General features: G+C 44.5%; 1 protein-coding gene across 1 annotated transcript in view; it reads left to right on the top strand.

Moving 5' to 3' along the window:
• Nucleotides 1–287: 287 nt before the first annotated feature.
• Nucleotides 288–11351, top strand: part of fras1 (Fraser extracellular matrix complex subunit 1) — a 165063-nt gene continuing 153999 nt past the window's right edge. Inside the window, exons 1-6 of the mRNA XM_070833319.1 lie at nucleotides 288–335; nucleotides 449–556; nucleotides 4887–4976; nucleotides 6613–6772; nucleotides 9360–9493; nucleotides 10249–10332. Of these exons, the coding sequence (XP_070689420.1) occupies nucleotides 288–335; nucleotides 449–556; nucleotides 4887–4976; nucleotides 6613–6772; nucleotides 9360–9493; nucleotides 10249–10332 (624 nt within the window). The remainder of the gene's footprint in view (nucleotides 336–448; nucleotides 557–4886; nucleotides 4977–6612; nucleotides 6773–9359; nucleotides 9494–10248; nucleotides 10333–11351) is intronic.

Below are 11351 nucleotides of genomic sequence, written 5' to 3'. Positions count from 1 at the left end.
TTATGATAAATGATATCGTCATAGATTACTGCACACTGTACTGTAGCTGTCATTAAGTCTGGCATCTCTTCTGTGTGAATGATGGTCTTTGGAGAGGAGGGCAGCAGAAGTAAATTACTATTACTGTAAGAGTCAAGCAGCTCGATTCTGCAAAATCTCAATCTAGAAACAAAGAATGTTTTCTTTCTGAACACTTCCTGAGGGGGAAAAGTAATAAATGCTGCAGACTTTCATCCAGGTAGAATACAGACCTGTTCTATCACATTAATATGCACCAAGGGGCCTATATGTTTAGTGTCATTCGCCCCAGCTGTCGACATAAAGACGATGTGCGGGTGTGTTGATAATCATAATCATAATGATAACGGAGTGTGAGATGCAGCGATGAATCAAATCTGCTCCGTCGTGTTTCATGTCTGTTTTTTTTTCTTTTGTTTCGCTCTGACAGAACAACACATCATGGCGGCCGCAGTCGTGCCAGGAGTGTACCTGCTACAGCGACGTGGCCATCTGCAGGCCCACCCACTGCCCCAACCCACAGTGTGACTTCCAGAGGGTGAGACCTTTTACGCTTCACACGGGAAGTTTGGATGCTGATGTTAGTGTTAACGGATAGTGGTGCTGATCTGCTGCGGTTCTCCTGATATGTTTGTGCCTCTCTTTACTTAGTTTACTTCATCTCCTGAAACAGCTGGACAAGCTTTAGTCACATCAGGGGCAAATGATGCATTTGTTAGGAACTCATTTCAGTGGCAGATTGATGCACCTCCAGCGTGCTGGTGAGCGTTTGGGGCAGCAGGACCGCGAATGTGGGATCGAGCCAAAACAAACTGCAGTGTGTGTGTGGGTGTGTGTGTTCATGGTAATGAAGGAACATGACACCCAGTGCAACAGTGAGGCTCAGCCAGGTGTTTTATAACCCTTACATACAGTTTGGGTCAAATCTGACAGCAGTAGAAACACTCTAAGTGCCCCCCCCTGGACATTTAAAGAGTTCGAACCCTAAAGTGAGCCAAAATGAAACCATTAAGACCAGTTATACAGGTGCTGCAAATGTTTGTACAGAGAGGCTGTTCCAAGCCAGATCTGACCCGTTTAACAAGACGTCAGCTGCACCAGTGTGGGTCAGGTGAAGGGAAACGGTGGTTTTAGGGAATCTTGACGCTGTGAAACGGTACATGTCATGTCTGGTCATGTTTTTTTAGGGGAGAAGTGGCAGAGAGTTCAAAGGGGACCTTGACACTGGCACTGGTCCAGGTTTCCACAGAGACAGACATGATCAGGGATTAAATTAGTATTTGTTACGTGGACGTTCTCTGGGTTCAGGTATTTTGTTAAATTCTCTCGGTGCACTGCGGAGCCACCAGAAAGGTGCGACGGCCGAGCCCCTGAGCATCATCGCATGTGGTGACCCTGAGGAGCAGAGGGCCATTGGATGCTTTGAGCTTCTCAGCCAACCAACAGAGATCAAAAGAGGCCTTGGGGGAGTTGATGAGCCAATACAGGGTGGTGCGATATGACCAAAATGTTGCATCACAGTAGAGCTCATGGCACGTCCAGATCCAGATCCAGTCCCACAAATATCATGAAAGTCTTGTGCTCGACTCATCCGTCTTCCTCCACTTCGCATTTTCCCGCTCTTTACTGCTTTGCCCTTTGGTGTCTCTCACAGTTGTTAAAGGGTTCCTTGTTCATTAGCATCAAACACCAAATGGGGTCGCAGAGCGTCGACCTGTGTGACGACCTGAACAGTCTGAACGAGGACGCATACAGCCGGAGGAGGAGAGCAGCACAGTTCATCTGTTTTGTTGTGTTTGCTGGTTAAATGTCCGTTAATGCTGAATTAACAGTTAGAATTGGAGAGCATTTATGAGAGAAACTATCCCAAAGTGACAAAAAGTCTGCCCAGTGTTGACTTAACTTAAGACTTGAGACCAGAGAAGCTCACAGAAAACACTGGAGTTTAAGCTGAAGGACATTTTCAGCTACACGACATGACGGCGTGAGATGTGGTGGTATTGTTTCAGCAGAATACTCTACATAAGCCATTGGACGAGGAAGTGAATAAAATATGTCATGTTGAATATGCAACAACCTTCTTTTTGTGATATTTTAATCTCCCTGTCTCCATTTCGCCTTGAAGTGCAGATCCTCTTTCAGGGGCTCATTTAATCACGCAGCCTTGCGAGTTGCCTTTATAACATGAAACTTACATGAAATGACAGACTATTGTGCAGTGGAGTCTGACGATTGCACCATTTAATTTGCCACAATGACAACTATTCACAGACTGTTAGTTCCAGTCTACCTTTTTTTTGGGTAATTTTAATTCAGAGCGACACATTTTCAAAGGTCTTTTTCACTCCGTTCCTCCCAGTGCTTCTTCTTAAATGTGATTTAAACGTCAAGCCTGCGGTGGCAGCATCAAATCCAATCACAACCGTGAGCTAAGGCAACAATCAATGTCTAATAAATTCCACTCTGCTGGCCAGCAATCCAATGTTAATTAGAAATTAGTCATCATGCTCACCAAGCCGTGTGCTCCCTCCATTTAAAAAGTTGTTAAAAAGTGACTCCCTCTCACCTACGCTGTGATAAAACAGTATTAGGGTTTTCATCAGCTGCCTGTCTCTGATTACAGGGCTTTCTTTTTAAAATCCACTGCTATTATCAAGCTTAAATGTACTTATTTTCCCTTCATGTTCCTACTTCCTACTGTCTTCTGAAGTCCAATACGTCAGTGATGTTTGACACTCGAGGTTAATCATCTGCTACAGATGATGTCTTAGATTGTTTTAAAGCTGCACATGCTGATAGAGGATGAGATGATGCTCAGCATGCAGAGTCCACACATCCAGAGATCGTAGAGTTTTTAAATTCAGGTTCTGTCTGCAACTGATGATGATTTTCATTATCGATTAATTTGCCAAATATTTTCTCGAGTAAATTCTTTGTTGTCACCACAAACATCACATAATGGAGCCGTAACACACTGACGGCTCAACATGAGCTCCAAAACTGTGAGCAGATGATTTTTGCAGCATTAAGAACTTGACGTTATCGTGCAAAACTCCCCCCCCCCGTGCACTTAAACTGGAGGGACGGTGCTCACCGTGCGTTCCTCAACATTACATAACATGAAGTCACCTCCACAACTAGCAAACTGATTTTAGTTCAGAGTTTTTGGTACTTTAGGCTGAAGAGTGACTGTAAAAGTGTTGCCGACTTAACCGCCGTTAAATGAAAGGGGAAAAGCTTTAAAATGCAGAGATGTGACATGCGAAGTAAGAGACAATCAAATCTGACTGACGATATTTTGTCCACTTTTCAAGTAAAAGCGTGGACTTGATTTATCCACCAAGTTGTTTTACGTGATGTGGAGACGAGACAGCAAAGTGCAGCTGAATAAATAGATATCAGATTCACTGGCCACTGCTGAATGTTCCAGAGGAGCCCCAAACCTCCACATAACTGTTCATCTTCCTGCAAAAGCAATTACAAGAGCAGAAAAACCTTGAGTCTTTGTGCTGTGAGAACACGGCACTCCAGTGATAAATCAGCTCTGTTCTCCCTGAGCCTGAACCATCTCTCTTCATTTGCAGCAATAGAATCTCAAATTGCATCAAATTCTTGTACCACAGCTACATTTTATTTGGTGATTGAATTTGAGGCTGGAGACAGAACAGAAAATCTGGAGGGACCAAAGAAAAGAAAAGATGAGTTAAGAAGAAACGTGGGAACAAGAGCAGGAGACAACATGTGATCTGTACTAGTTATTAGAGTTCACCTGCACAAAGTGGCTTCTGTGGTAGATGAACTTTTGAGAGATGCCGTCAAAATTCAGCTTGTGGTTCTGCTTTAACATTCAGTGCACTAGTTTTGCTGGTGGCCAGCTGCCACCTGCAGCACAGCTCACTTCCCGTCCATTTCATCTCCCGTACTTGTTATGCACAGTGTACATTTAGTTGCCGTTCTTCTTTCTTCTCACATGTAATTTGTCTCCCGCTGCCGAGTCGCTGTCTCCGTTCAGTTTGCTCCTCTGTTTCAATTGACACGAGGCGTTTTTCGAAGCTCTGTGGGGTTTGTTTTCAGTCACCTCACACAGATTGTGTTCCTCCTTCCATTCCACATCATTTGTATTTCCAAATAAACGACACCTAAAGTATTCATGGGCTGTTCGCCTGACCCCCCGCTGCTTTCCCATTTGCTTCCATCCTCGTTCGGCCTCGGTCTGGGCGTGCAGCAGCCAAAGGACGTGTGTGTGTTGAATCTGTATTGTAATACCTCCACGGCGCTCGCTCTGTATTCTACATGCTGTGCATCCCTGATTGAGTCTTCATACTTTCATTGTTGTCGGCCCCGTTGTGTTATTTATGTCACCTGTCGGTTAATTTCCATCCACACGGACAGAATGGATTCGGCAAGTTTGTTTTTTTTTTATTCATGCTGGTTAAAAGGACTCACGTGGTTTCTCTCGGTCTGTCTCTGGGCCTTTGAGAGTATTTTGGTCATGCTTGGTGCTAAAACTAGGCGTGAAAAACCACTTTAGTGAAGTGAAATCAAAATCTAAATTAGACTTTAGAAAAAAACTAAATCAAATAAAAAGATGTGGGACTTATCTTTATTTTAGACACAACCAGCCTGGAGAGGCGTTGGTGGAGACTGGGACGTCTACATGACTGGGAGTCAGCTGCCTTCACAAAATACCCTCCAGGTTATGATAAAAAACTAAAACCAACAATGAAACTGATAAAAACTAAACATTTTAAACAATAAAAACAGAAACGAGCAAACCCTCTCTGGAAACTAACTGAACTGAAACCAAAAGGTAATGAGAAACAAAAGTATGATGCTAACTCTGGTGTCCATGTGTGTCCTCTCTGAAGGGGGAGCGTCTGAGGATCCCTGCCAACAAGTGCTGTCCCGAGTGCATCTCGTCGCCCCAGGGCTGCCAGCACCAAGGGGCCGTTTATGGAGTAAGTGGAAGTGACGGAGGAGCTTTCTGCTGATTTAAAAGTTCACTCATTGTTCCTCCTCTTCCTGCTGTCACTGATATTTTAGACATTTTAGATGGTGGTGTTTGTCTCTCTCCTGTTTCTGTGCCTCTTTGATTCTCCCAGTTTAATGTTGAGAAGTTGATCGCTGACCTAAACTCCATTCAACACCCTTCAGCCAGGCTCCAAAACAAATCAGAAGAGGCCGTTATGGCAGCAGACAAGTTAAACGAGCACATACAGGCTCTAATTCGTGAAATTCGGTGGGAAACCCTAAATCATAAACTTTACATACAAGGTGATTAAACCAATAAATTGCTTTTCAAAGGCATTTGTTTGCTAAATGTGGACCCTCCCGCTTCCCGCCTCCCCCTCACCAAAGAGACAATGGCCGTCTTGTTCATCTTCCATCGAGTGGCCTCCGGCTTAACGAGCTGCACTGTTTTTGGCAGCGGTCTTGGACAGTACACGTCCTCAAATGAAACGAGGCCGCGTTTGGAGATTCCACTGGCGTCACTTCCCCGCTGAAGTGGCTCTTTACACGGATCTGAACTAGCAGGAGAGCAGGTTTGGAGAGGAGTCACGGCCTTTGGAGGAGCAGGACTGCTGCTCCTTTCCCAGGAGGAACTCTCTGGGAAAAACTAAGCTTTTTTGCATCTGAGATCACAAACTGCACACGTATATTTTGTGATGTGATAGTGGTTCTTTTACAGAATGTTTTTGGGTGTTAAATCGAGCAGTTTTCACCAAACTGTTACGAAGGACAGCTCCAGAATCAGCACCCTGGACAGTGGCCAGCATCTTAGTTTAGCATGCATTTGACAGATTCTCATTATTTAAAGGATGAAAAAACATATTGGCTGTTTTGCCAAAACCATGAAATCACTTTTGCATGTTGGTTACCATAGAAATGTGCTTCTTTGCAGATGGAGACCCATTCACATCAATTCTCCATTAGATCTCACACTAATGATATATTCCATGCGGGCTACAGAAAGTTTTATTACAGGTTTCACAGCCTGATGCCTCAGAAAATGAGTGAAGTCAGATCCTCACCTCTATCGCTTTGACTGCAGGCAACATCGACACGCTGATGCCTCATTTAGAGTTTAAGAACAGTTATACATCCACAAAATGGTTCTATAAGAGCCATCTAATTCTAATTAATACCCCTGAGACGGTTGTGTAGGTATAGACTCCATCAATCCACTTCTGTCCATCACAAAGCAGAAACACCCACGTGGTTTTATACCAACGCACGCTGGCCCCAGGCATTTTCAGCATCATCCAGTATAAAGAGATGAAGAGGAATGGCCAGCGAGCTCACCGCTCACCTCACACTGGCTCTGCAGCGGAGCCAACTTTTGAAGCCCGTCTTTAACAGGGCCACTGCTCTCTTCCTGCCACATCTTTCCTCCACCTTCTCCCCCCTCTGTGACTCTCTGTTCTCTCATCTGTCACTCAGGCTTAGGCTTACAGTGTTGTCAGGTCCACAGAGACCGAACCAGCTTTTCCTCATCCCGCCGCCTCTCTGCTCCTTCCTCTCTTTTTTTTTTTCCCAATCTGGTCGTATTTCTGTGTGGAGCTGTCTCACTCTCTGTTTCTCCGGTTCCCACAGCACGACAGCCAGTGGAGTCCGTCGCCCTGCTCGCTGTGTGTTTGCTCCAAAGGGAGTGTATACTGCAACGAACGCCCCTGCCCCCCACTCAGCTGCCCAGGGGACCAGAGCCCGTTCACCCCAGCTGGAGAGTGCTGCCCCAAGTGTGTCCGCAATGGAGGTGAGGGGGCGATGCATTGTGCATACAGAGTTCAGAGGCAGCCCGTGTTCCTCATGGATGTCTTTTAAAGGACCACACCTGCTTGTGTGCTATGAAAGGATAAACCTCGGCTCTATTTGTGCCTGGTTTTGGGTTAGAAAGGAGCAGTAGGTAGAAAAAGTTTTGGAACAGGCCCAGTAGGCTGGCTCAGCTGGCAGCTTCCTGGGAGCTGGTGGTCTGCTGCTGCCTCAAGCGGTCAGTTTGGATCCAACACATTATTTGTGTAGCACACAATGATACTAACAAGGCAGCAGCAGACCAGCAGCTCCTTCCAAGTAAAACGACTGCTAATAGAGTCTGGTGGCTTTGAAGAGAGCGATTTAACAGCTTCCTGCCTCAAGGCAAACATTTTGTTTCAGTTCATGACATAAAGATTTGAAAATGAACCCCAGATAGTTTAATTTCCTTAATTAGGTTTCATTTCTTAGTTTTGTAAATGAAGGTTATGGTATAGTTGACTTTGAATGCAGCAGAGAGTAAGAAATGTTGTGATAGCTTTTGGTGCATTCAAGTGCTTGTAGGAGAGTCAGAAATATGAGCCTTGAGGGTGTGTAACATGCAGCAAAATACACATGGTCTTTTTCATATTGGCCATATTTTCTTATTGCTTGTCTTTAAACAGCACTTGTTTGACAGCATGAAGTGTGTTTTTATTAGCCAGTTGTCTGGAAATGTGTGGTAGATTTTGATGAAGTCTGGGTACAGAGCGTGAATGCTTTCTGTGTGTGCACACAAACAAGGAACAAGAAGCTGAACAAAGGTAAATATAAACATCGAACAACTATGTACAGATATGAATATACATTAAAAAAGATGGACTGTCTGATTTTCACCCAACAGTAGATCAGGGTTTGTGTCCCGTGTAAAACCAAAATTCAATGCCGACTTTTTATTTTCAATTTATTTAATTGTTTTAAGTCTTCAATCACAGTTTGGTTAGGTTTAGGCAACAAAACTGCATGTTTAGATTCAGGGAAAAGCTCATGTTTGGGTTCAAATTTTTGGTTTCACATGGGACATGAACATGAGCTCTGCTAGCAAAAAGGCCTGAAGGAAAACTTCCTCAGCAGCAGAAGATCCCAAAGTGGGATACAAATGAAACAGGTGGGGTTTATTACACACTGAATACACTCTTTCCAACATACACGTGGCTGCAAATACCACATTGCATGTGCCAAAACGTATATAGTGCAAAGAGGCTGGAATGAATCTGGAATATGGTTAAAGTATAAATGCACAACTGCAAAATTTCACAACAATCCTTGTTTGCAACAGAATTTCTCCTCCTATGACAGTCGAACTGGGACCAAAGCTAAAAGCCTAAATGTTCTCTGTCATGGATTATTTTAGTTTCAACTCTCTGCCTGGACAATTAGCGAGCATCAGGTGTTATATTAGACGACGGTGGCGGGAAAACTCCCCTTTAACTGGAGGAAACCTGGAACAGAACCAGGCTCAGAGGTGTGTGTGTGTGTGTGTGGGGGGGCTTTCTGTCGGGGTCCCTGTTGGGGACACACAAAATAAAACATTAATCACAGGTGTGCACAGACATGTATGCTAAACACTCTGACCTACTGCAGGGCAGGAACACACACACACACACACACAGTGGCTCACCCTGTGGACGCTTCACACAGGTAACCTGAGCTAAGTGTGTTTGTGCTGCAGCACAACGCCTCAGGTGAGCTCACTTCCTCCTCTTCCAATAAACATGAGCTCTGCTGCTGACCTCAAATGGGGGGAGGCTTTGGCCATTTTTCTCTCCCCAATCCAGGCCGTGAACAACTGCTTTTCTTCTTGCAGCACAGGACTTCTTCTGTCTACACTAGTTTTATACAACCATGTTTATTTGATTTAGTCCCAAGGTGTTATTCTAAAGTCCAAAGGTGTGAGTGGGGGAGCTAAAGATGTAAATGTTCCCGATGCAAATCTTAATAAAGGAGTTAAATTCTTTTCATATAGTGACGATAAATGCTTTCAGGGTGACGGTGGTGAGTAAAATGCTGTATTATTTCTTTGTGTGACTGTTACTGGAAATTAGCTGAAGCCTCCAGTGACGTCTCATCGCACTAAAAGTAAAATATCATAGACGGTCCTTTGGTGATTACAGGATAACTGAACACCTTAATACATTTCTTCTTGTGATGCATGTTGTTCCGGCTCGTATGGTGACAAATCCTGATGATCCATCATTTTTAAACGACCTCTCTGAACCTCTCACACACATCAGGGACTATTTAGCGATATTTCAGACGGGATGTTGTCGTGACAAAGCCCGAGTTCTTCGAGTGCACGGAGCAGCTGGAGCCGAGCTGAAAGGTTAATCTCGACTCTAATGATGTCTCAGAGCTGCTATGACGCATCCCAACAGTTAGCAGCTAATTAGCGGCAGCACTTTTTCCCCTCACTGTAAATCAATGACTGTGAGGGCAAACAATGCTTGAACAGTCAGCTCATTACCTGAAACCCATTTTCACTGTTTACTCATTCTGTGTTTATCTGTGTGTGTGTGTGTGTGTGTGTGTGTGTGTGTGTGTGTGTGTGTCAGAGTCTTGCTCCTGGCAGGGGACTGTGTACAGAGATGGTGAAGAGTGGAAGCCCAGCCTCTGCTCCAGATGTGTCTGCAGCAACGGGGAAGTCCAGTGTTCAGTTGCAGAGTGTCAGCAGGTGGCCTGCAAACCAGTGAGTGTCTGCAGATGTGACACACACACACACACACACACACACACACACACAATCAGAGAAGAAGATCATTACCTATCTCAGACATCTACACTTAAGGATGGGTGATGTGGCCAAACTCTTCTCTCACGTTATGTATCATAATACAGTGATTGTTCTGTAAATTCTGTCAAATAAAAATATAATTGAACTCATAGTTTAGTACCAGACTGTACGGCCTTGGGTGCTTCATCTCATGCTTCATGCTTCATGCACACCTTCTAATAACAAGTTCTCCGTCATCTCGTCTCCGTGTCTCCTGCTTTGTGTTTACATTGTCACCCCCCCCCCTCCTCCTCCATGTGTGCACCCAGAGCCCTGAATATGTGACAGAGACATTAAGGGAAAGCTCCTGCAGTCCTCTGTACTTGTGGACATGTACCGTGAACACTATAGCCGTCTACTGTAACCTGCAGAAACACTACCAAAGGTGTTTTCGGTCCCGCTGCATCACGTATATGTCGGAATAAAATGGATTATATCAGGATAAATCCTTGGAGGGTCAGCGTGGCCCCCACAGGGGTGTGAGTGAGGGGAGCACCACCACCCGTAAACTAGCTTAGCGTAGCACGGTGACTGGAAGCTGGATGTAGTGATGTAGTGATGTTATACCACAGAAGAAGACAGTGGATTTACTCACACACACACACACCTACACACACACACACACACACACACACACACCTGGTCTGACTGTTTCTCTTCTCTTCCCTCAGCATGAGAACCTCGTGATCCAACCAGGCCAGTGTTGTCCTCAGTGTGTGTCCAACCCCTGTCTGTCTGCTGGTAAACAATACCAGGTAGGTAACGTGTGTGTGTGTCTCTGTGTGTGTGTGTGTGTGTGTGTGTGTGTGTAGCTCATAAATCTGTGCATATGTGACCTGGCACATCTTCCTCTTTGTGTTTCTCTGCACAGTCTATTAGAGTTCCTTTATTCTGACGACATCAGCAGGCTTTGACATCTGCATCTGTGTGTGTCTGAATGTGTGTGTACGGATGCTGAGATGAAAGCAGTCCAAGCTCTCCTCCACACACACACACACACACACACACTGTCTCTCTCTCTCTCTCTCTCACTGCCAAGTCCCTCCTTTGATCATAGTGTCCCATCTTGTCTAATGTGTGTTTGTGTCTTCTTTGACACACACACATGCCTACCCACACACACACACACACACACACACACACACACACACACATCTGAAGCCATGACAACACCAACATGAATATGACTTCAGATGTTTGTTTTCTTCCTCAGGGTGTCGCTAAGTGTGAGGGGCATCTCAGTTTGTTATTTATTGAAGAGAATGAGTGATGTCCCCTTGATTCTGGTCCCAAACACACAACCAAGTCCTTCTAAAAGTACACACACTTTATTCTGATTCTGTGTGTGTGTGTGTGTGTGTGTGTGTGTGTGTGTGTGTGTGTGTGTGTGTGTGTGTGTGTGTGTGTGTGTGTGTGTGTGTGTGTGTGTGTGTGTGTGTGTGTGTGTGTGTGTGTGTGTGTGTGTGTGTGTGTGTGTGTGTGTGTGTAAGTGGGCACAAGACAATGCACCATATCAACCACATCTTGTTTTACCGACGGTTAAACATAATTGTTTTTTTAATTGAGTGAGTATTTGAAAAATGTTTTAGGATTTTTTGAAACTATTATTTAATGAAGAATTATTTAAAGATGCAGAAACACGAACTCTTAAATCTCGTCCAGAGACAGCTGATATATAAACCGTCCATCTTAGTGACGCTTCGGACTAAAAAATAACTTCAAAATAAGTTTGAGTGACTATTTTTTGGGTCGCTTAGAGAGACATTTAACCAAT

The sequence above is a fragment of the Pempheris klunzingeri genome, chromosome 7 (assembly GCF_042242105.1).
Source record: "Pempheris klunzingeri isolate RE-2024b chromosome 7, fPemKlu1.hap1, whole genome shotgun sequence".
Classification (NCBI taxonomy): Eukaryota; Metazoa; Chordata; class Actinopteri; order Acropomatiformes; family Pempheridae; genus Pempheris; species Pempheris klunzingeri.
The sequence above is the reverse complement of the archived record's forward strand: the minus strand, read 5'-3'. Positions and strand labels throughout refer to the sequence as shown.